Source organism: Python bivittatus, unplaced genomic scaffold, assembly GCF_059951505.1.
Source record: "Python bivittatus isolate LINGU-HERP-01145 unplaced genomic scaffold, Pbiv_v1 ctg000100_np1212, whole genome shotgun sequence".
NCBI classification, from domain to species: Eukaryota; Metazoa; Chordata; class Lepidosauria; order Squamata; family Pythonidae; genus Python; species Python bivittatus.
In genome coordinates, this window is record NW_028277038.1 from 6,113,150 (window position 1) to 6,137,404 (window position 24,255).

The window sequence follows — 24,255 nt, forward strand, 5'->3', positions numbered from 1 at the left end:
AGCATGTCAAGCTGCTGGCCAGAAATATGATGATGGTGTCAAATGGGACGACCTGGATGGATTCCAACTTCAAGTCTGGAATGTGGACAACGCAGCAACTTGATTTTCTGTAGTTCAGAGTATAGCTACCACACCAGAATGGGGACATCATAGTTATAAATACTTGCTGATCTCTTGGGCGGATCTCCACATTGGCAAATGAACAAACCCCAGGCCTACCTCTGCAGTTTCCTCAAGTGCAGTCTACAAAATACGTGCCTAGAAGCTGATTGAAGTGAAGAAGATGGTTGCTAGAACATCTATGGAAGATCTCTTTGGGTGATTAAACAAATGTTTGGGATATCCCTGCTCGTACATTCACCAAGTGCTTCTTGTGGTTCTTGATAACCCTACACGCCTCAAAGCAATTCACAATATTTGTTTCCTCCCTGAATACAGATTGCAAGTTTTGTCCCAGTAATTCTGGACTATTCAGGAGCATTTGATTTCCTGAATGCTCTTGGGTCAGGGGCTCATAACTTGTTTTTCCATCCGTTCCTGCTGGACGTGGCGTGCGGCCAACGCGATGTGAAGTTTTCTGCTCTTGCAACAGATTTGGGATGTATAAATGTAACGACAAATATTTGTGTGACTTATCTCTCTTCCCTCATTTGTTCAGCCTGTTGTTTAGAAATCCGAAAAGGAGGGGGAGGAGAGAATCTTTCGTGGACTTCCACCATTTCAGAGATAAAAATGAAACCAAGAGTCCCGTTGCTTGTGGTCAGAATGGTTATCGCAAAACGCTTGAAAACTAAAATGTGACTTTCATGATCTGGGGCATTTCAAAGGGTGAAAAATGGCTCTGGCTGCAAAATTAAAGCAAAGAACTTGGGAAAACTCTACAGTTAAATATTGTTTAAGACACATCAAATCACTTTTTTTTTTTTTAGCTATCATCACATTGTTCCTTTGTGCCTATTTTTCTGGGTAGCAAGAAATAGGAATGTTTAAAAATTGTGCAATTGGCTTCTCAATTTTGTTGATTTTCTTTGGTTTGGGGTCTTTTCCTTCCCGGTTCTCTTTTCCATTGGTTGTTCGATTAAAATGGGGAAAAAAGAGAGAAAATGGTTTAAAGCCCCCACCCCTGTATCCTTCTCTCCAGAATAGTGTTGCCTTTTTTAAAAAGTGCAGAAATAAGGTTATGATACTACAATTCGTTATATCAATTATGGTTCGTGGGCTTACATGTCAAGGTGAAGTTAGACATTTGATAACATCTACTGCTTTTTTGAATGTTTTCTCTCTTTTATACAGGGAAGAATGAATACGATCTTCTTGTTGTCGGAGGTGGCTCTGGTGGACTGGCTTGTGCTAAAGAAGGTTTGTACATGGAGTTTATGGTGTGAAACTGTCAGCCTTACCAGGTAGATCAGACGGGAAACACAACCAGATGAGCTAATTCTACTTTATTGTAAGGCTACATTAACAGAATCTTGCAAGTCTGAAAGTACAATTTTCCTCCCGTCTCCTTTACAGCCCAAGAAACCAGGGAGGGTCTCTTCTGAGCCTCTTTCTCCACCCCTTATCCAGCTGTGGGCTATGCTGCCTCTTATCTGACCGTTCCCTTGGCAGCATCTCTTCGCCCTGTCTCCCAAGGTCTTTCCCACACGCCATTACAACATTCCCAGCCTAGAGAAGGGATATCTGAATACCTATGGAAGGTGCCAAGTTGGGAAGGCTGTTTTCACTGCAAGCCACGGGGTGGAGTGAAACCTGGACACGTGCTCAAGTTTCTGTTATTATACTATGCAACAAGAAAGCCTGTTGCTGCTACTTTGAGAAACTGGCTGCAGTGCTTGTTTGCTACAAGGCAAGTAGGTGTGGTGGAAACTGTCTGCTTGCCACCTGCCTAAAGGCAAAAGTAACTTTTTTATCTGTGCACAATTCTCCCAGAACATACATACATACATACATACATACGTACATTTATTAATTATTAAATTTATATGCCACCCATCTCCCCCAGAGATTGACTCTGGGTGGCTTACAATTGAAAACCAAGACAATAAAAACAGTAAAAATATAAATATCCAAATAAGTTATATTTGCTACTGACCACTGGAGGCACTATAGAACTGGTTTTATTCTTGTAGGCTGAAACTGGTCCTATAGTGCCTCCTAGTGGTCCATAGCCAATATAGCAACTTACAAGAAAAATGTGATAAACTTCCCTTAGGAAGGGAGTTCTTGAGACATCTGGTATAAGGCCCAGATATAACGCTTATCTAAAGCATCAACCTTCTTTGGACCAGTTTGGGGAGCATCACCATGACCATACCCTTTTCCTTAAATGCTTCTGCAACTTTTATTTCTCTTTGTTTAAGCTGCCCAGTTTGGGAAGAAGGTAGCTGTCCTAGATTACGTGGATCCTTCTCCAAGAGGTAAGGAACAATCCAGGCGAATCGTGTAATCAGTTCTTGTTCTGACCTTGAGTATCATCCAAACTTAGTTTGATCCTTCTGTTGGATGTTGTGGATGAAATGAAAAGCTTTCCTTTTGATGGAGTCCTTCTGACTAAAACAGTGCTCACGGTAGATAGACAGTGTGGTTCTTTCATCCTTCAGACTTCATTGCTAAGGAGTTACTCATCTTGTGTGTCATTGCTCTGCTGATTTAAAGGACTGATCATTCTCAAAGTTCATCAATGCAGCCGATATGGGTGGGATCTGAGAACAAGTGGCCCAGCGCTTGAGAAGAAGCTCAACCAAGGAATGAGGGTGTGGCCTTTTCTCTTCTTCCAGGAACCAAATGGGGGCTTGGTGGGACGTGCGTGAACGTGGGTTGCATTCCTAAGAAGTTGATGCACCAAGCAGCCCTCCTGGGAAATTCGATCAGAGATGCCCAATGGTATGGCTGGAACGTACCCCAGCGTGTCAATCACGACTGGTAAGATCAATCTCTTACCTGGGCTTTGCATCCTACCTGTGTGTAAAACCACTCCAAAAAAACCCCCCACTGCAGCTCATTTGGAACTATTAAAACTAGGAACATTTGTTTTAGAAGAGGAAGGCTGAAGGACTTGGATTGTCTATGGATCCATCCATGCTATTGTATGTATCTAAAAGGAAGATGCCCCCAGTTTCTCCCTCATGTTCTAGATGGACCAGTGGTCCAGCTGTAGCAAGGCACATTGAATAAGCCTGCACTTCTGACACTGGTTGTTCTTATATTCAGTGTTTCTCAACCTCAACAACTTTAAGATGGGTGGCCTTCAACTCCCAGAATTCCCCAGCCAGCATGCTGGCTGGGGAATTCTGGGAGTTGAAGGCCACCCATCTTAAAGTTGCTGAGGTTGAGGAACACTGCTTATATTCATCAATTCCACTCTAAAACCTATCACTTTTGTGCGGAAATGGTGAAAGGTACCAGTCTGGTCAGGGAAAAAAAGGACAAAGACTTTTCTAAAAGACTGGAAGCCTGATATGGATTTTTGTTGAAAGGAGAAAAGACGGAATTCATGATTTCTGGATTTGGGGATTGAAAAGGGTCAAAGAGGATGGGGAAAAGAATAAGATGATAACGACCCAATAGAAGGGCAGAACGCCTAACTATGTGTTTCTTTTTTCCATTTCTCTCTATTTCTTTCTTTTTAAATTCATTTTTATTGAAGAGATTTTTTACACAGTGCGAATTTTAAAAAAAGAAAAGTGATCAGTAAATAAGTAAGGAAGAAAAGAGGAAAGAAAAGAAAAAAGAAATATAAAGAAGCAGCTTCTGACCCGTAAATCACAAGTTCATTTTTTTCCCCCATTTTCAGCAAAAAGTCCATAAAGGATCTTTTTCTCGCTATCTTCTTTTTGTTTCGTATACTTTTCCTGGGTTGAAAAATTCTAATTAAAAAAAAAAATGCTGTCATTTTTAGGAGTTTCCCCCTGCTTAACCTCCATCGCTTCCCATCCCTTAAATCCGTTATTTCACGGCCTTGTAATCTTTTCTGTTTTTCCTCCCCCAGGTCTGCGATGGCAAAAGGAGTGCAGAACTACGTTAAATCCTTGAACTGGGGGCATAGGTTACAGCTGCAAGATAAGTCAGTGCCTCTTTCTTTCTTGTGCCTCCAAATACTTGAGTTTAATTTTTTAAAAGTCAGTGTAAAGCGGGAGTAAAGGGTTCAGGGGAACATTGTCTTCTCATCTACTGTGCAATTTTGTAGTGCTTCCTTTCCATTGTCTCTTGCTTAAGGATCCCTGGCTTCTGAAGGCGGCTTTGCACACCCAGTTCCCATTGTTTATTATTATGTTTCTCCTTCTCCTCCTCTTCCTCACACCCAGTTCCCATTGTTTATTTCTTCTTCTTCTTCCCCCCCTCCTCCTCCTCACACCCAGTTCCCATTCGTTATTATTATGTTTCTCCTTCTCCTTCTCCTTCTCCTTCTCCTTCTCCTTCTCCTACTCCTTCTCCTTCTCCTTCACCTTCTCCTTCCTCCTCCTCCTCACACCCAGTTCCCATTCTTTATTATGTATCTTATTCCTCCTCCTCCTCCTCCTCTTCTTCCTTCTTTCTTCTTTCTTCCTTCTTCCTTCTTTTTTTTCTTCCCCTCCTCCTCCTCCTTTTTTCCTAATAATGATAATAATAGTAATAATAATTTATAAGCCACCCAGAGTGGCTGGGAGTTGGGTAGCATATAAATGTAATCAGTTATTATTTTTATTGGGAAATTCTTGGGACTTTTTCAACCACAGAGGCTTTTAAGCAGACGTTTTTCTTTCATCCTTTACAGGGGCTTAAATCCAATCCATCCGGAGTCGTACCAGGTTGTTTTAAAGCAGGAGTGTGTAACTTTGGGGGGTTTGATTGTCACACTTTTCTTTGTCTAGTGCACCACAGATCATATTCCCCAAAAGACTGTAGGAAAGCCGGGAGGAAATGAAAACAAAGTTTGATTTGACTTCATTGCCCTTCTGTCTCTTACAGAAGAGTCAAATACTTCAACCTAAAAGGCAGTTTTGTGGATGCACACACCATCCGTGGGGTAGGAAAAGGAGGCAAGGAGGTAAGAGGGCTCTAAGGGAGAGTTTTAATATAGGGATAACCTTGTACTATATACACACACACACATATATATATGCACACATACATACACACATACATACCATTTTTATTAAGAGTTTTAATTATAATAGTAAAATCTAATGCAAACTAAACTTAAAGAAAAGAGAATAGAAAGGAGTTAAAAGTGCAAGAAGAAAGAGAAAAAAGTAAGAATATAATAGAGAGAAAAGAAACATAAAGAAGTGACTTCCAGCCTTCATCACAACAAGTATAAACAAGGAGGAACAATTATCTGGAGCACATGTGGGCAATCTCTTGTCCTCTCCTTAGCTGGAGAGGTTCCAAGGGATCGGGACTGGTCTACTCACCAGTTCCTTGGTCTTTGCCGTGGTCATCGGCTCTGCTTTCACAGAGACGTCTTCAGTTCACCATACCTCCCCCGGAAGCTGGAGATCCCCTTGTGCTGACCTGTCCATCCGAATTGAGGGTCTAAGCCAGGGACAAATGATTTCTCCCCCCCAAAGGGTTCTTTCCCTCTGGGGCCAACCTTCGGGGTCTTTGTGCAGCCATCTGTAATGCTAAACCCACCTTCCGTGTTTTGACAGACACGCATCCCGTTCAGCCATTCCACGTCCACGGCCTCACCCATGTGCACTTTCTTGTTCTCATTCTCCCTTTCTCAGGGTCTGCCGATCCCACGAAGCTGCTAAGGGTGTTCCTTCGGGGTTTTGACTTGGCATGTTGTTTGAACGTGGCCAGGGACAACCGTGAGGGGGTTGTTAAAAAGTTAAGATGGTGTTAAAACATGAAGTGCTGCCAGATGCCCACATAAAGGGCGGGCTTCATTCACGTAGATGCGAATGCCATCTTGCATTTTTTGACAGCCTCCCCCTCAGTTGCCATTGAGCCAGGTTGTTGGGGTTTGTCAACCGTGGTTTCTGGTTGGGCCCAGCCCTTGCAGTGTGTCTGGCAAACCAGGAATAAGAACCCCTCTTAGTCCATTGCGTCAGCCAGACTGCTGGCCTATAACTGCAGTGATATTGTACTTTTGGAGATAACCATGTTCTCCCAGTGTGAGATTAAAACACAGGAGGGATTAGAGATGCTCAGTCTGAATTTCTCTTCCTGATTTTCTTTTCTCTTTTTATTCTTAGACTCTGCTCACGGCAGACCAGATAGTACTTGCCACTGGTGGGAGACCGAGATACCCCACTGAGGTAACCTGTCTTAATGTGGTCCTAGTTGGCATTAACCTCAGTTAACTTCAGTGCAGCTTTTCTGCTGAACTGTAGTTAAAGATTGATTTACAGGTAGTCCTCATTTAACAAGCACAATTGGGACTGGGAACTCAGTTGTTAAGCAAAGTGGTTGCTTAGTGAAACCGTGATGGCGCTTATGATCTTCCTTCTGCTGTCCTTTGCTTTACAGACCTGCGAAGGTGGTCAGTGCAAGGATTGGACATAAAGTTACTTTTTCATCACTTTCATAACTGTGAACAGTCACTAAATGAGGACTACCTGTAGTTCTTTACTAGGGCTTAGATGCTTCATCCAAAGGTACTTCAGAGTGGTCTTCACAGCCCACCTTCCCTTAAGCCAGTGGTTCTCAGCCAGCATGCTGTGGCACATAAGCGTGCCATGGGCTTGCCTCTAGCGTGCCACGAGATTTTTGTCTTATATTACAATTTTTTCAATTTGTTTTTGTATTACGTATATTCTGTATAATCTGTATATTCAGTACAGGGCAGATATTTTTAAAAAATGCATATTCCCCTCAAACCACGTCTTACACGTTTAAAAATACGTATATACGATTAATCATTTTCTGGCGTGCCACAGAAGTACTTCTATATTCAGTATTGTGCCATGGACCCAAAAAGGTTGAGAAACACTGCTTTAAGCAATCAGAGAAGGGAGATGCAGATGTTACATTATATCATGCCTCTGTATATGGGGTTTTACAAAACTTCCACACCCCACTCTTAGAGTCATGAAAAACCCCATACATGGGGGGCATCTCTCTTCTTTGAGACCTTAAGAGAAAGTGGACAATGTAGAGCAGTGTTTCTCAGCCTTGGCAACTTGAGGATGGGTGGACTTCCACTCCCAGAATTCCCCAGCCAGCATTCATGGACCAACTCCCAGAATTCCCCAGCCACGCAGTCGTGGCAGAGATTTTTAAAAAAGAACCAAACCAAAAAACCCCCAAACAACTTCAGTGCGTAGAGAAAGATAGAGTCCAGTTTAATTCTCCAGCCTTTACGTGTCCATCTTTTCCATGGATAATGCCGGGAATCCTTTCTTCTCTTCCTCCTCCTTTTCAGGTTCCAGGAGCGCAAGAGTTTGGGATTACAAGCGATGACATTTTCTGGCTAAAAAAATCCCCTGGAAAAACGTAACTATCTAGGACTATTTTTAATCTTTTGGGGAGGGAGAGAATTTTCTGTGGTTTGCATTTTTTATTCCGGTTCCTCCTGGCTAACCCATCTAATACTTGGGTTCTAAACTGAGTTATCCTTTGGGGCGGGCGTTTCTCCAAAGCCCGCAATGCAGTATCCCGCCCAGAAACTGTGTGCAGGAATATTTGTGTCAAAGAAAGTTTTCTACAACAATGGGGACATTAAAGCAAAAGGGCACGACTGAATAAATACCAATTAATACAGGCTGATCCTTTTAAGCTTAATTTTCAGCGTGTCTGTGCCTTTTCTCCCTCTGAATATAAACTTTCTCCCTTTGGCCTTGTAACTTTGCCATTACCTTTATTCTTTTCAATAAAGCCAGCTACTGAGGTTCCAATTCTGAATATGTAAGAGTGCGATTTACAGATTGTACAGGCGTACACATCTGAAAATAGCGGTCTATGTACATTTAGATTGAAGACACGACGGCAATTCCAAATACAGTGTCCAATTTCCTGGCTGGGTTGGGTCTGCCCTACTTGTGTGAACCACGAGAGGGCAGCAAGGATTTATATTACGGGATGATCTTCCTTCCATCGCTGCTTTCCCTGTGCTATTATGGGGGAAAATACCATTTTTGTTAATATAGCCAGGGTGGGTGAAAATGTGGAAATCAGGAATGTGGTTTCTAGTAACCTTAGTCGGTGGGACGCCGCAGTCGAAAGAGAAGAATCAGAAGCGATGGAAAATGGATTATACAATTCATTGTATAAATCACATTACCAACAGAAGAGGATATATGTAGCTCAGGGTTGAACTGTGGAGTCCTTGGGGTTCTCTGAGCTTGGTTGATAACACTGGTTGGTAACACTGAAGATGTTACCTAGCTGGGTAACAAAACGTTTGCAAGAAAACAGCCAAGCTCAGAGAACCCCAAGGATGCCATAAACTACATTAAATGTTCAAGTTGGTTACCCCTTCCCTTACTCGTTTGATGCATGACCTTTGAACGTACTGTATGTAAAAGATCATTCCATAATATAAATCCTTGCTACCCTCTCGTGAATTCATTCATTCATTCATTCATTCATTCATTCATTCATTCATTCATTCATTCATTCATTCTCTCATGGACTTTTTGCTGAAAAAAAGAGAAAGGTGAACTTGTGATTTACGGGTTTAAAGATTAGAAAGAGTAGCTTATGGAAAGAAGGAAATTATGATGTAACCTCCACCCCGCGTGCTGAAAAATGTTGTGTCCATCCTTCGTATCAATAAACGGGGTGGGGTGGGGGGAATGGACGCGGGTGAAAAAGCAACTCGTAGCCATCCATCTCTATAGTTCGGAGGCCCTGATTTACGCCAGAGCAGTCAGCGGGGATGTCATGTACGTGTGTTTGAAAAAGAGCAAACAATTTACACTGCTGAGAGATTCCTCTGAAAAGTCGCTTCGGCCCCTTCCCTCCCGTTGCATGTTGTAACAGTGTAATGGAAGAAGCTGTCTCTTATTTATACACTGCATTCTTCAGCTTTAGTCAAAATAAGCCTAAGGGGTTCAGTAGCAACACTGTGCTTTGTCAACCAGGTTTCACAGGAGACGGGGGAAAGAGACAGTCAAAGCCTGCGTTTAGTAACCGTTCCTTCAGATGGGTCTTCTCGGTGCTCCTATGATTGATTTTAAAAAGTCATCTCTATGGATTGTTGCTTTGCAAATGGCCTGGCTCTGGTCGATCAAGGCTGTTTGGAAGGCAGAGACTTGCCCCAGGCTTTGTAATATGAAGGTGCCTCGTCCAACTCTGGCTCAGCATTTGCAATCCCAGAGTCATAGAGCCCTAGAATCGTAGAATCATAGTCATAGAGTCATCAAACCCTAGAATTGTGGAATCCTAGAATCGTAGAAGCATAGAATCATAGTCACAGAGCCCTAGAAACTTAGAATCATGGAATTGTAGAACCCTAGAATCATAGTTATACAGCCCTAGAATCATAGAACCCTAGAATCATAGTTTTAGAGTCATCAAACCCTAGAATTGTGGAATCCTAGAATCGTAGAAGCATAGAAGCATAGTCACAGAGCCCTAGAAACTTAGAATCATGGAATTGTAGAACCCTAGAATCATAGTTATACAGCCCTAGAATCATAGAACCCTAGAATCATAGTTATAGAGTCATCAAACTGTAGAATTGTGGAATCCTAGAATCGTAGAAGCATAGAAGCATAGTCACAGAGCCCTAGAAACTTAGAATCATGGAGTTGTAGAACCCTAGAATCATAGTTATACAGCCCTAGAATCATAGAACCCTAGAATCATAGTTTTAGAGTCATCAAACCCTAGAATTGTGGAATCCTAGAATCGTAGAAGCATAGAAGCATAGTCACAGAGCCCTAGAAACTTAGAATCATGGAATTGTAGAACCCTAGAATCATAGTTATACAGCCCTAGAATCATAGAACCCTAGAATCATAGTTTTAGAGTCATCAAACCCTAGAATTGTGGAATCCTAGAATCGTAGAAGCATAGAAGCATAGTCACAGAGCCCTAGAAACTTAGAATCATGGAGTTGTAGAACCCTAGAATCATAGAACCCTAGAATCATAATTATACAGCCCTAGAATCATAGAACCCTAGAATCATAGTCACAAAGCCTAGAATCCTAGAATTATAGAACCATAGAATCATAGTCACAGAGTCATAGAGCCCTAGAATCTTGGGTTGGATCTTTCTTCATCCAGTGCGGCTTGTTCTAATCTGGTACTCTCCAGGTGTCTCCCATGGGAATTCCATGGGGGTTGGCTGCCTAGGAGTTCTCCTGGCAAGATAACTGGGGAGAGCCCAGGTTAGCCAAGACAATCCTAGTGTGTTTCACTGGGTTCTTCTATGTCTTATGGACCTCACCTTTTTGTGTAACTCCAAATTCTCACTCCCCTTCTGAGAGCTCTAAGAGGATATTCCCCCTTAAGGTTTCCACACGTGATATCAAACGGGGGATGTAGTATGACTGCCTGGAGAAAGATCTGCCCCTTTTTAATCCAGGCATTGACCTTCAGTTTCAGCACCTTTAAGAAACCTGCAAGATTTACAGCCCCCAGGAGAAAGGGGGAAGCGTTTTGCTCATCTCCTCTTCTCCGTCAAAGCTGTCTCGTCGCTTTGTGTTGCCAAATCTCAGTCTGATCCTCCACAATGCCCTCCCACCCCCCCTTTTCCCCCCTCTGAGCTGAATCCCGGTTTAGAAGAACCGGACAGTTGCAAGCTCTTCTTGTCTGCAGAAGATTCGTGTGGATTGCTTCAGATAAATATCTGCAGGCACATTCTTTCGACTCTTCTTGTGGCGGAGCAGAGCGCTGACAGCACGCAGCCTCCCTCGAGAAGCACACTTGCCTCCTCCGAAATGGAATTACATTATTAGTACCTGTAAGGATTAGCTGTGACATCGGCATTGTCTTTCTGACTTGGCCACCCGCGTTTTAGTTTGTCTTCTGGAGGAGCTGTCACTTCGGCGCACAATATTTGTGCATTCTTTCCATTTCTCTCCACTAAAATGGGAGGATCCCCTTTGCCATTGAAGAGGGGGGTGGAATCCTGCCTACAAATTATCCGTATTAAATCGTTGGATTGTATCTGAAGGTGCTTCTCCTACCCCCATTTTCTGCTGTCAGGGGAGCTTTCTTTAAAAAAAAAAGAAAAAAAGTTTTGTTTGCTGAAGGAAGTCCCTCTCCTGCATAGCCTCCTTTCTCTCTTTAGGAAAAGAGAGGACGTTTTTATTTCGACAGGCTCTAGCTTGCCCCGGGGCGGTGGTTTCAGGCCAAAATGATCTTTTATCTGTGGTCTCTTCCTTTGGCTGTGCTATTAATGGGTTGTTATAGTCTCTGATGTGATTTTTTAATTGGGTGCTGCAATCCTGGGTTGCAAGGATGAGTTTGGGAAGGGGCACGCGGTTTTCCTCGTGCTGCTTTGCTTGATTACGTGCCCTCAAGTCAGTGTTGGCTCTTCCAAACCATGGAGATAGATGTTCTCCAAGATGACCTGTCCCCCGCCTGGTCCTTCAGGTCTTCTGGTGGTGGCATTTTCTTTAGAGCCCTGAAAATATCCCTCATTTCTGTTGCTTCTATAGTGGCTTGCACAGACCAGTGGTAGAATCCTACTCCTGTTTTCAGAAATAAGCCCAACTGCTGATGTGTTTAGAGTAGTTGCTGGAACTTGTAAAAATATTTTAAAACCTTTAAAGTCCTCTTTGAGAAGCATTTATTAGCTCAAGGGGAGCATTTAGCGCAGCGTTTCTCAAACTTGGCAACTTGAAGACCTGTGGACTTCAACTCCCAGAATTGCTGGCTGGGGAATTCTGGGAGTTGAAGTCCACAGGTCTTCAAGTTGCCAAATTTGAGAAACACTGGTTTAGCGTCATTTCTGGCTGTTTTGCTTTCGTTTTCCTTCTTCCCTACCTTTCAAAAGTGGTGTGGGTCAACGGGGATAGATTTATGCTGCTCTTTGTTGGAAACGGCATGGATGTAATGGCCAAGAAGGATTTGTTTTAGTTCTGACAGAAGGCACCAACATGTTTTGATTCTCAAGCATTCTTTCTTTTTCTCTCCCTGTCTGTTCAACAGGTTGGTTGTTGGAGCCAGTTGTATCTTTTATACTAAGCTGTGTATTATTATTATTATGGTTGGTCGCACAGTCAGCCAGATGTTTAGACTGGATTTGGCCTTCTTGTCTACCGATCGAGTCCTTCCCAAGGACCTGGGATAGGCAGATGTTGCTGTTGGATGGCGTTCAAGGCACCGTCGCAGGATGGAAGCTGTTCCAAGTCAAGCTGCCTTTTGCAACGGACCGATGGCGATGATTATATTACTATTATGTCATGCATGTCTTTGATGGCTCCGTAATCCTTGTGCCATTTTCTGCAAGTTGAAATCCACCACGAAGACAGCATTAGAGCAGCACCACAACAGATTCATTCATCACACCAAAGACACGTCCCCATCTACAATTCCATCAGCTTTCCTTGCCTTTAAAAAACGGTTCGGTCCATGCGAAAGCCGCACAGTATAATTCTGCTGATCGTGTGGTTCAACCACCAGCCGCATAATTTAAACCCTTCACAGTTCTCAAAACCCCGAAGAAGGTCAGCAGGAAAAGAAACAGATCTTCATTCCGAGCTTAGTTTTACAGTACCATTTTGTTCCAGTGCCTGTTTTTTTTTTTAAAAAAAAAAAACCCTGCCGCATTGAACAGGTTTTACTTCCAGCCAGAATGTGCATAGAATTATTTCCTTAGTGTTTCAAAGTCAAAGAGTTGAATTATTGACCTGCCTGGCACAGTATCCAGTTCTGCACAAAAATAGAGACTTTGTGCCAGAAAGAACAAAATTACCGTTCACACACACACACAGACACACTTAACTGCACAATGACACAGCAGAAGAGATGAGGCAGGAATATCTCTGCATTTGAGCAAGAAATGTGTCTGATACTCAACACCGATAGTTTTTTTACGCCCCAGGTTGCAAACGAACGTTACGGAATAAGAAGCTTCAGGCTATCTAGATGCCACAAAACGTTTCCAAATTCTCGTAAATCTTGCCATTTTTCGTTTTCCTACCTTGTCTTTCTCAAAAATCAAGCAGAATTGGTTTTCTTTGACCCAGGTGCTCGCTAGATGTTTCCCTCGAGTGCGCCGGCTTTCTGACCGGCCTTGGATTGGACACCACCGTTATGATCCGGAGCATCCCGCTTCGAGGATTTGACCAGGTAGCTGCTAATCCGCTTTGCTTTTTGGGATTTAACTTGACCCCTTCTTGGCAGAGGGTTGTCCCTTTGCGTGAGGCCCATCGCCGTACGAGAAGAAGTCAGAGGATCAGCTGAATGACTGGGTTCTGAAATATTAAGCAACCGTAAAACCAACTCTAAACAGAAACCAAATCTCAGTACAGTTTGCTTGTAGTCGGTGTTTGCTTCCTCCAGTTGGTTGTGTCCTTTTTATAGGTATCTTTCTCCCCTTTCAGCTGCCTTATTCCAGATGTTTTCCTTCTAGAGAAAGGGATAAACCCACTGCCTGCTGGCTGGCTTCTGCGAATCGTGTAAAATCATAGAAAAGCATCAGTGATATTGAAATTTCATTTCCCATCGCTTTCCCATTCTAAAAGAATGACACGGGCGTTATCATTGGAGTGATGGCCTTCTTTGGCTTTATTTCTTTGGGAAGTAATTAACATCGGGGTGCCACAAAGCAGGTGTGTGTGCAGGGTATTTATGGGTGATGCACGTTAAAAAAGGGCAGACCTTTGACCACACTGCTGTGACCACCCCTTGGGCATTTTTGACCATGCCCCGCTGACCCCTCTGCCCCGAGGCCTTTGACAGATTCAGACTTGCATCACCGTTGTCTCTTCGTAGCAAATGGCCAACTTGGTGACGAATCACATGGAAGCCTCGGGGACCCGGTTCCTAAAAAAATGCAGCCCGACCAAGGTCAAGAAGGCGGAAAACGGGCGGCTGCGCATGACGTGGAAATACGCGGAGTCCGGCAAAGAAAAATCGGACGAGTTTGATACGGTGATGTGGGCCATAGGTAAGAACGACTCAAATACCTGTAAAACCGCTTTGCTCTGGAGGAGCAACTAACTTTGCAGGAGCCAAATGGTATCGTTTGGGAGATACATGTCAGTTCCTCATTCCCTGCAAAGTTAGTCTGGAAGAACCCTAGCTTACTCTGGAATGCAAACACCACCAACGTTTTAAGATTCCACGAGAGACCCCGTCTTTTATTTCTGCTCATTAGCAAGGAGTTTTTCACTCCAGCTGTTTGGGGTAAACCAACGCAGCTTCCCATCCCTGCCGTTTCCAAATCCAGAGCTAAAGTCTAGGCGTTCCTCCCCAAGGGACTAAGGATTAAGTTGGTTAAGAACTAAAGCTGCCTAATTGACGTGTGAGTCACTGTTGGTCTGGTTTTGTTTGGTTTCTAACTCTCTATCCACACATTAATGCCAGGTGTCTGTGCCAACAGACCGGGAAACGTAGTTCTGTGGAGCGTTTCCTGCCTCCAGATGTGTCCATCACAAACCCTGAGTGAAAAGGGACAGCTTGCTGAGTTTGGTGGAAATCGGGCTCCTGCTGAGCCTCCCTAAGCTACTTAAACAACAAATCTCAGGACTTGAAATGCACTCCATAATGGCACGCAGGCTTGGAGTTGTCTGCGGAGAGTTACAAACAGTTCCAGGCTGACAAGGTTTACATTTTCTGTCTAAAGAGAAGGATTTGTTTTCAAGGGGGCTAGCGCCCTGAATAGGTTTGAAGAGTGTGCATGGATGTGTCAGGCTGGTTGATTGAATGATGGATTACGTGCTATCAGGTTGGTGTTGACTCTTAGTGACCACATAGATAGATTTTCTCCAGGAGGATCTGTCTCCAACCTGGTCCTTCAGACCTTCCAGCGGTGCTCCATCGCTGCTGTAATAAGTCCATCCATCTTGCTGCTGGTCATCCTCTTCTTCTTTTCCCTTCCCCTTTTCTCAGCATTATGGACTTCTCCAGAGAACTGGGTCTCCACATAATGTGTTCAAAGTAGGATAATTTGAGCCTGGTCATTTGTGCCTCAAGTGAGAACTCTGAGTTGAACCTTACGACATCCTTGTGTCCCTTGGAGTTTGAAAAAATATATCATTCTTAAGTGTGCTCTTACTTCCGACATTTCCTACTCTGTGTTAGCCTATCAAGGATTTTGCCTTGGTTTTCTTTCTTTTCTTTTTTTTTTTGCCCATGTTCAGCTTGGAAATCTTTCCATTTTTTAATGTGAACGGCTGATGTAAGAGCTTTTCGTATTTGACGCTAAAGGCGAGTTAAAATAGCCAGATTGACAACCACATCAGTTCGGATTACCCAAGAAAATAGTTTTGTTTTAAGATGCTCCCTCCCTGCTCCAAGTGTTGTTTTGATCAAGTCCATCTGTTGAAACACGCCTTCGGTCTCTCTCGGGCATCACCTTCCAGCTTCGTCCCCAATGGAATTGAGAAATTCCAAAGTCAGCGGAGCTGTGCAGAAACAGTTGGTGAGGCTCTGTGAATGTAGGAATTGTAGACGCTCATCTACACAGGTGTGTGTGTTGTACACGTGTGTATCATAGTTTGATCATGTGGGACTTACACACCTTATGATGAACCAAAGAGATATTTTCAGAACTTCAGTGTTTTGAAACTCTGGGTATTTCTGATGCTGTAGCTACAAAATGCTGGCATGGATGTTCTATAAAGATGTGACTCGAGAGAAGGAAGATAAATCATTTAAGTCTTGGGATAATTTAAGGAATGCTTTAGAAGTGGATAAGACAATAATAGGAAAACGAAGCAGCAGTTCTGTTGTTGCTATGCCTTTGGAAAAAATGTTCCTAAGCAGGGAGCCATCACTATAAAGACCCTGTTACCAGTTGGGACATCTCCAAAGACAATGAAGCCCCCAGTGAAGAGTCTCTTTTGCAGATCAGGAACAATCTTAGGGGTTCAAATGAGGAAAGGTGGTCTTTGCAAAAATCCAGCGGGTCTAAAGGAATTCCCATTGGCTAGGGAATTCTGGACATGGAAGTCCACATATTTGAGATGGAAAGCTGTACTCTCAAGCCAAGCATGAGGAACCTGGGGCTTTGCAGATTCCTAACTACAACACTCAGTAGTTCCAGCCAACATGTCCAGTGGTGAAAAACATGCTGAGCGTAATCGTTAAGCAACATCTGGTGAGCAGAGGTTAATCTAGAAATATCAGATTATTTCACCAACCACGTCCATCTGATCTTGACGTTGGGTGGATGGAATTAGGTCTTAATTTGGGGATCGGAGCCACTGAGGCAAAGAGCCTGAAACTATACTACGTTAAATGTGTTGTTTTAGTTATTACGTCCAGAATTCCACTCAGGGCACACCCGAGAACAGACCGTCATGCATTTGGGTGTTTTCTTTCATGCAGCCCAGATCTTGGCTGAGCTTGGAACCCAAAGGTTAAATCAGTGTTGTCCAAACTTGGCCACTTTAAGATGAGTGGACTTCAACTCCCAGAATTCCCCAGCCAGCTGGCTGGGGAATTCTGGGAGTTGAAGTCCACTCATCTTAAAGTGGCCAAGTTTGGACAACACTGGGTTAAATGTTAGCTTGCAAGTTTGATGGCTGAGCTGTTGTTTTCGCTGGAGGGTTCAAAAGTAGCCCGGCTACAGGGCTTTGCAACAGGGCCTTTAAAACCAGCTGACCCCCCCTTCCAAAAAACTTTTTTTTTAAAAAAAGAAGAATAAGCATCATCTGCCACATCGCGTGCTAACGTTTCCAGCCGGGGCCGGAAAAGGGGACCCTCGAAAATCCCCCGTTCGCTGCCCGTTTGCCCTCCTCGTCCAGCTCTCCTTCCCCGTACACAAAGAAACAGAACGGTAGGAAGTCGTTTCACATCCGAGCGGAGGTTTGTTGGGGTGATTATTTTTGGTGGCTGATAGCATCAGGGCCGGAGAACGGCGGGCAGGGAAAGGAACAGCAGATTGGCATCTACAGGGGGGCGCCGGGGAAGAGACAGACAGATAACCGGGTGCCGACAGCATCCATCAGGGTTCCCAAAGGAAGTATCAGCTCTCCGTCTGAAATGAATCCACAAAGGTCTTTGGCCAGCCACGCAGATGTGACGCAGTTGTTTTCTTTTGGAGTGTGTGTGTGTGTAGATGTTGGCTTTTTCAGCAGATGCGCTCTCTAGCGCATCGTTTGTTTATTTATAATACAATCCTAGGTCTCCCTTCGGCTTAATCGTTTCCTGCGTTGACATCAAAGGCCTTAACACGGGAACACCCCCCTCCACTGGTTTTCCGAACGCAAGCCCGGTTCCCACTCGCGTCCACCCCAGGCCCGAGCCGCGCATCAAACGCCAAACGGTGTGGCCATTCGCCTTGGCGCCACCCGGGCTCGCCTTGGCTCGCACCCGGGATGGAGACTTCTTTAAAAAAAAGGCAGAAGGGTCACCTTAACTTGGATTTCGCTTTCTAATGTCCCCCGATCTGCAAGCTTTGTCTTGCCTTTGGGGTCACTGACCAGGTTCTCCATCAGGGTCTGTCAAGGGTACAACCGGGACGCTCCGTCCATCCTTCTAAAGGGCAATCCTTTATTTCAGAACGCTGTCCTTTCCGTGGATTGAATTGAATTATTTATTTTCTTGGTTTTGCTCTTGACTTTTCCTTTCTGCAGCAAAGTTCTAACCAATTCATTTTATTTTTTTTTACACCCTTATGAACTGCTTTCAGATTGGCCCCGTTTTCAGGTTTGTCCTTTATTTTTTCCCAAGAAAATACAGTCACTGTCATTTGGCATTGAAACCTGAAAAAAAAAAAAAGAATTTTATAAATATCGGGAGCAAGATAGTCCTGGCTATCAGATATCAATCAATCAATCAATCAATCAATCAATCAATATCTTTATTTGGGTCATTGACCAGCAAGTAACTGACAGTAGCATTCTATGGAATGATCTCCCCCCCCCTCAGATATTTATTTCCTGCCTATATTTTGTACAACTCAAGGCAGTGTCCATAATGTTCCCGGTGGCCCTGACGTGGTGGGCGCGTGGGTCAAGTTAAGTTGAGTTCCAGATTGATGAGATCCAATCTGTTTTAATGAATTAATCAATCTCCATTTAATTGTGTTCGTTTGTTTTCATGGTATGTGTTACTTCTCTTTTGGAGTTTTGATTAATGGTTTTTGAAAGGTGCCCAGAGTCACATCTGTTGGGCGGCCATATAAATGTCTTAAATAAATAAACGTCTTAAATGGCGATATTGTTATAAAATCAGAAATAACAATCTATAGACCCATTTGTAGTGCTTGGATCTCCAGTTCTTACAAGCGAAGCCATCTTCTGTTTCCTTCTTCCTCTCCCATTGTAGTCCTGCGATAACCCGGAAGCGTGTAAAATTGCAGCCTGCAAACTTCAACAGGATCTGGTTGCTAGTAAGAACGAACTATAACCAGTAAAGTTTTATTTTATTTATTATTTATTTATATTTCACATTTCTCATTGCCCATCTCCCTAGAAGCAACTCTGGGTGATTTACAGTAAAGGAATAAAGTTTAATTAAAATACAATAAAACCATCGAGCTACAAATAATAAATAATAAATATCGTCCAAGATTGATGGTAAAATTATTAGGCTGGGGGAGCATTGATATAATCACTATTATATTCAGTACCATAATTCCGATTGTTACAGCTTACTTGTCTATTTCTTTAGCTAATATAAGACACTGTCTTATCAGCTTCCTTTGTTTTTATTCTAGTTCAAACGTAATATTTTAATATATGCATAAAACATTAATCTTTGTAGTTTTGTATGGATCTTCTCATAATAATTAGATAGATCTGTGTTTATCATGACAGTATATAGATCCTTGCTGATCAAGGATTGAAACAAAGAGAACGATTGATTGATTGATTGATTGATTGATTGATTGATTGATTGATCGATTAGGGGAAAAGTAAAGGGGAGGAAGAGGAAGAAAACAGGCTCAGGTACCAGGTTTTAATATTTTTGTCACCACCAGCTGGATCAGCAGTTATTTTATGGCAGGTCTTGTCATCTGTGCTTCAGCTTCGCTTCTGTAATTTAGAAACACCAATCAGGGAAGTTTAATTTGAAATGGATAGAGCTGTTCTGATTTAACTGTCATCTCTCTTTCTCTCCTCTTCCCTTTCTAAAAGGCCGAGGTCCAGACACCGCAACCCTTAACTTGGATCGGGTGGGTGTGAAAACCAATCCTGAGACGGGGAAGATCCTCGTTGACGCCGGAGAAGTCACTTCGATGCGCCATATTTTTGCAATTGGAGACATAACCGAGGTATGAACCCTTCGAACGTAACAGGAAGCCTCCTTTGGTGCCTGGTGAATAACCAGTGCTGCCACGGCGTAGAATATATAAGCACTGAAGGGTCTTTGCTCCCTGTCCCCAGCCCCAGAAATAAATATCAACCCCCCCTCACCTCAAACAATAATTTCCTTTGCACACAGCCTTAGCGGTTATGACTGCTTCTTATCAGGCACAGACTCGTATGTCAGCAACGATCTGATATGCCTTGTTACGATCTCTCCAATATTGTTTCTGCCTGTGGAATAAATAGGTTTTGCAACTCATGGGAGTCAACTTTCCAAATAGCACCATTCTGGGTGTTGGTGATTGGAATACAACCAGGGTGTGCCTTGTTTTTCCTGTGCCTTTGGGGGGCCTTCAGGGGCCAGGTTCCGAAAAGTAGACAGAAGCCCACAAAGGAGGAGACGGATTTGATGGAAGCAGCAGTCAACTTTATTTTCATTTCATTTATTTTATTTGTTATGGTTCTAGTCCCCCTCCCCACATTTCCTCCAGGAACTTGGCACCCTACCTAGTGGACCTTCATCCAAAGACAGTTAGGATTAAGTAAGATCCACCTTACACCACCCTGATGCACAGTTCACCCCAACATCCTGTGGAAGAACCTGGTTTTAACTAGCATCCAGAAGGCTACTACCAATGGAGCTGATTTCACTTCCATGGGAGCCATTCCAGAGACGTGGGGCCATCGTGGAGATATGATGCCTCCCAGCCTTGGCCCCTCTTGCTTCCCAGAATTTCTCCACAGTTTCTCCTGGGAGAGACAGCTCAGATAGTTGAAGGAGGCTTTTCTGAAGGTCTCCAGAATGTATTTGGCATTGCCCCCAATTTGTATCTGCGTATATATTTAAAGAATGGCCACCCAACTCATAAATATTGACTCTGGGAAGCTTACATCTGAGGACCAGCTAGGACATATTCCACTTCTAAAATCATTTCAGGCTTTGTGAAGCTTCATGCACAATCTAATGTCTTCCTAACCTCAATTGAAAAGTTTCTATTAGTTCTTGTAGAAGATGCATCATTGAATATATTATTCCTACTAAATCCTGAACAACTCAGATGGGCAGTTCTGGAGTGCAATAGTTTTGCGCCTGGGTGTAAAGTGAGCATTTGCATAAACTATTTATTTAGGGAATTCTTAAAAGGTGACTGCTTTCTGAAAACCAAGCTTATAGCTGCTAAGATGTTTGAGTAATTAGCTGAAGGTGGTGCTGGTTTTTTTCCCAGTAGAATGCATGCCAGAATCTTTTTTTTAAATGTTATCTCCTTCTCTGATCTCCTGTACTATTCTGTTCTGGAATGTCAGAATAACATTTGTATTTCCTGCCCCAGAAATGATGGAAAACACATTTCAGGCGAGCCTGTGAGGGCAAGTGTTGGGGGGGGTGGCTGGGTGGAAGAACAGAGCACAGGGCAATTCTTAGTGGCAAAAATGACACTGAGAGTAGAACTTGACAGTTGGAACCCAAGCCTGGAAAACGCTAATGAACCCATTCCTCAATATTTGCCTGAAGCCAAATCAGAGTGAGGGAAGTCCTTTTTCCCGTCCCTCTGTATGGACAGTTTAAAAAAAAAATGGATGAGGGGAAATGAATTTAGAAGTGGGGAGCCCTAAAATGACAAACAGTTAACCAAAACTGTTGGGGAAGGTTTGAGATGTTGATTCTTCCTCTTCTACCCACTCCCTCTTTTAAGAAATCTTGTAAAAATCATTTCTAATGTTCTCATCCCTTTAAAGGGCCGCCCTGAACTAACGCCAACGGCGATTGCCGCAGGGAAGTTGTTGGCTCGGCGGTTGTTTGGCCTCTCTTCCGAACTCATGGATTATGACAATGTGAGTAGAGTTTGGTCTGTCGGCAAAATGGCAGCTGTGGTGGGCATGGCCAATGACAAGCCCATCTTGGCTAGAAGATGCTCACTGTACTGTAGTTGATGCTCAGACACTTTTCTAAAAATAGACATGAGGCTAGAGACTGGTCCTTTGCTCTGAAGGAACCCAGCATTCTCTTCCTTTTTGGGGTGAAAAGAATTTTCTGATTAAAAATGATCTCCAGGAGAAGTCTCTGGAAGTATTAGGGCCTGCAGGCTCATGTTGCTGAAAATGCAAGGTGCAAGAAGACCTAGTCTGTCTGGTTGATGACTAATGGTGTGGCCTCACATTCTTCTTGTAGGTGCCCACAACAGTTTTCACCCCTCTAGAATATGGCAGTGTTGGCATTTCAGAAGAAGCAGCTGTCAACCGTTACGGTCCAGACAACATAGAGGTGGGCTATCATCTGGTTTTCTGGTCAGCAGAGCGGTGTAACCCGTTTATGCCGTGGTGGTGTGTACTGCTGTGAGGTTTTCAGCCTTTGGGGTGAATCAAAATGTTAGAGGCTGTCTAGATAAGATGTGGGAAAGGTGAGCTTGGGATGGGCACTTTGGGGGAGGGCTTATTTTAGGCCAAGTGGTGGAATAAGGTGGAATGAATTTGCGCTGGTTCCCTGTTTCTGCTACACAAGGTGACCTTCCATGTAGACCCCCTCAAAGAAAATCCCCATTAAATCCCAGCTTCAAGGATTCTTAACCTAACCTGGCACATAGCTATTGGGAGAACAGCAAAATCCATATTCCAGGGTGGGGAGGTGTCACTGGGTGTAGAGAGTAAGGAAGATGACCTTGATGGAGATAGGAAGGCAGTATTACCTAGGCAAAATTAGTTTTTGTGACTTCAAGATGGCGCCGCGAATGGCAGCCTCGGTGAAACGCTCCTTGGTGGGTTTGGTGTTTTTCTCTGTAATCTGCAGCTCTTTGCAGATTACATATTCTCCATTGCTTTGCTGAATACCATGTGATCTTTTTTTTGCTCTTATCCAAACGCACCGTTGATTTTGCTGTTATCACCGAAGATAAATTCCTTGTGTATGTTTTATACTTGGCCATTAAAGTATTGGTATTGGTAAAAGGGGATGAAACATTTCTTAAGTCCAGAACGACCAGATAACATTTGGAAGCTCAGTCAGATGCCTCCTTGATTCAGTAAGGTATAAGAGGGTGGGTGGGTAGAGGTATAGCACCATCAGATTTGCAAGATTCTGTTGTTATTCCCAAACTCAATACAAGTAATTTTAGCTTTTTGGTGGTGTTGGTTTCCTGGTGTGGTCCACCTGTTGGGGCTGACCCTGGGAGAGGAACCTGGCATAAAAGGACACATTTCACTTTCTCCATCATGCATGTGCTTGACCATTATGCACGCCCTTTCCCATGTTTTTAGTTAAATCACTGGCTTATCTTGTCACAACCCTACCTGTGAACCATTTGGACCTTTGGAATGGAGTAACGGCTCTCTTTCAGGTCTACCACGCGTTTTATAAACCCTTGGAATTCGTTGTGGCAGAAAGAGACGCTGCTCAGTGCTATATAAAAGTAAGTTGGCATTTGTAAAGTTTACTTTGGTTCAAGGGGCTTATGATCTCTATCAGACCCCTCCCCCCTCGGGCCGTACAAGAGTTTTTAAAAAAACACCTTTTCCCTGTCTTTTTTCCAAAAGCAATACTCAGTTTTCTTTTCAATAAACGTCAACCTCGCTGACGGGATCCCTTTTCCGCCCTTGATTTCATTCCGGGTCTCTTATTTTAAAAACGATGGCGGGATAGTAACGTTGGGAGTTTCCTTGAGGCCCCCAAACCTAACCCAACTGTGGTTGGTTCATCTTGGTCTCTCTCTCTCTCATCCTGGCTAGTTGGCCTCTGCCTAGTCTGTCTGAATTCTTTGCAGATGGTGTGTCTGCGCGAGAAAGATCAGCGGATCCTTGGTCTTCATTTCACTGGACCGAGCGCTGGCGAAGTCATTCAAGGTTTTGCTCTTGGACTCAAGTAGGTGTAAAGTATGCCCACCCCCCACCCCCACCTGCCTTGTTGCCTAAAGCTGCTGTTTCAAGTCACTGCAAGATAATAAAAAGATAGCATTTGCAATTTTGGCCAGACTAAATAATACCCAATGTTTGGGGTTTCTTTTATGTCTCATTTCCTCTATTTTGATAAAAAACATTAAAAAAATGGGCATCCTTTATTAATAAAAGTAGAGCTTAGAAACGGACATATCAACTTTTTGTGTTTCTGTTTACGAAATAGGTTTCTTGGCCAAAGCTGCGTTTTTGATCTGCCCCCCTCTCCACACCTCCTTCTGCAAAAACGTTTTTAAAAAATGAGCTTTGCAATCCAGCTGCTGACTCTTCAAAGTGTAACCAAGGGGAAAAGCGTTTCCTGTTTTGTTTTTGTTTTTCCCCCCCTATTCTTAGGATAATAAATGATTGTTCAGAAGCTTTTCTTTAAAAGAGAGAGGACTAAAAGCTTGCTTTGATTACACTTCTCTTTTGACACGAAGAGAATCATCAAAGCTTTGGAGGGAAACTTCAGGTTTTTGCTTCTCTTGAAATCTTTACCTATTATTTTATGGCCCATGGTCTCCCAGCCCCATCCAAAAGACATGATAACGTTACTTGAAAATTTCAGATCAGATGTAATTCCTTCTTCGACTGAAAGAACAAGGGGAACCCCAAAAGAAACAACTCATAGAGAGTTCAGGAACTAAGATTCTGGTTTTTTAACCTTAAGGTTATTGATATATAGAACTTACTGCCTCAAGACTGCATCGATCAACAAGAGATGGCTCTGAAAATGAAGCGGGGGGGGGAGTCTTAGAAACAATCTGTCAGTTTACATGGCAGGGAAGGGTATCTCATTTTACATCCACCTTCTGGATGTGTATATTTCAATTCCCAGAATTCTTAGCAAGGGCCATGCTGGCTGGGGAATTCTGGGAGTTGAAGTTCACACATCTGGAGGGGTATCGAGGCTGGAGAAAGTTGTTTTCCATCCTGGCTTTGAGTGTCTTGGAAGTTTCTTGCTCTTCAGAACAGGATCATCTGCTAGCCCAGGCTTATCTAACCAAGTGTCCTACAAGACTTCA

The 24,255-nt window shown here is 43.3% G+C and overlaps 1 protein-coding gene across 3 annotated transcripts in view; it reads left to right on the forward strand.

Annotated features, from left to right (window-relative positions):
* The window catches only part of TXNRD2 (thioredoxin reductase 2), a 30,979-nt gene that overhangs the window by 2,881 nt on the left and 3,843 nt on the right, over positions 1-24,255 (forward strand). The window contains exons 1-16 of one of the 3 annotated variants that reach the window (XM_088135352.1): positions 29-318; positions 1,294-1,359; positions 2,364-2,420; positions 2,781-2,925; positions 3,992-4,066; positions 4,951-5,029; positions 6,183-6,245; positions 7,352-7,422; positions 12,033-12,052; positions 13,084-13,175; positions 13,821-13,995; positions 19,136-19,272; positions 21,044-21,139; positions 21,477-21,569; positions 22,639-22,710; positions 23,062-23,159. In XM_088135352.1, the coding sequence (XP_087991478.1) occupies positions 2,840-2,925; positions 3,992-4,066; positions 4,951-5,029; positions 6,183-6,245; positions 7,352-7,422; positions 12,033-12,052; positions 13,084-13,175; positions 13,821-13,995; positions 19,136-19,272; positions 21,044-21,139; positions 21,477-21,569; positions 22,639-22,710; positions 23,062-23,159 (1,157 nt within the window). In that variant the 5' untranslated portion in view covers positions 29-318; positions 1,294-1,359; positions 2,364-2,420; positions 2,781-2,839. The other 2 variants (XM_025166610.2, XM_007428138.4) reach the window with 2 other exon arrangements.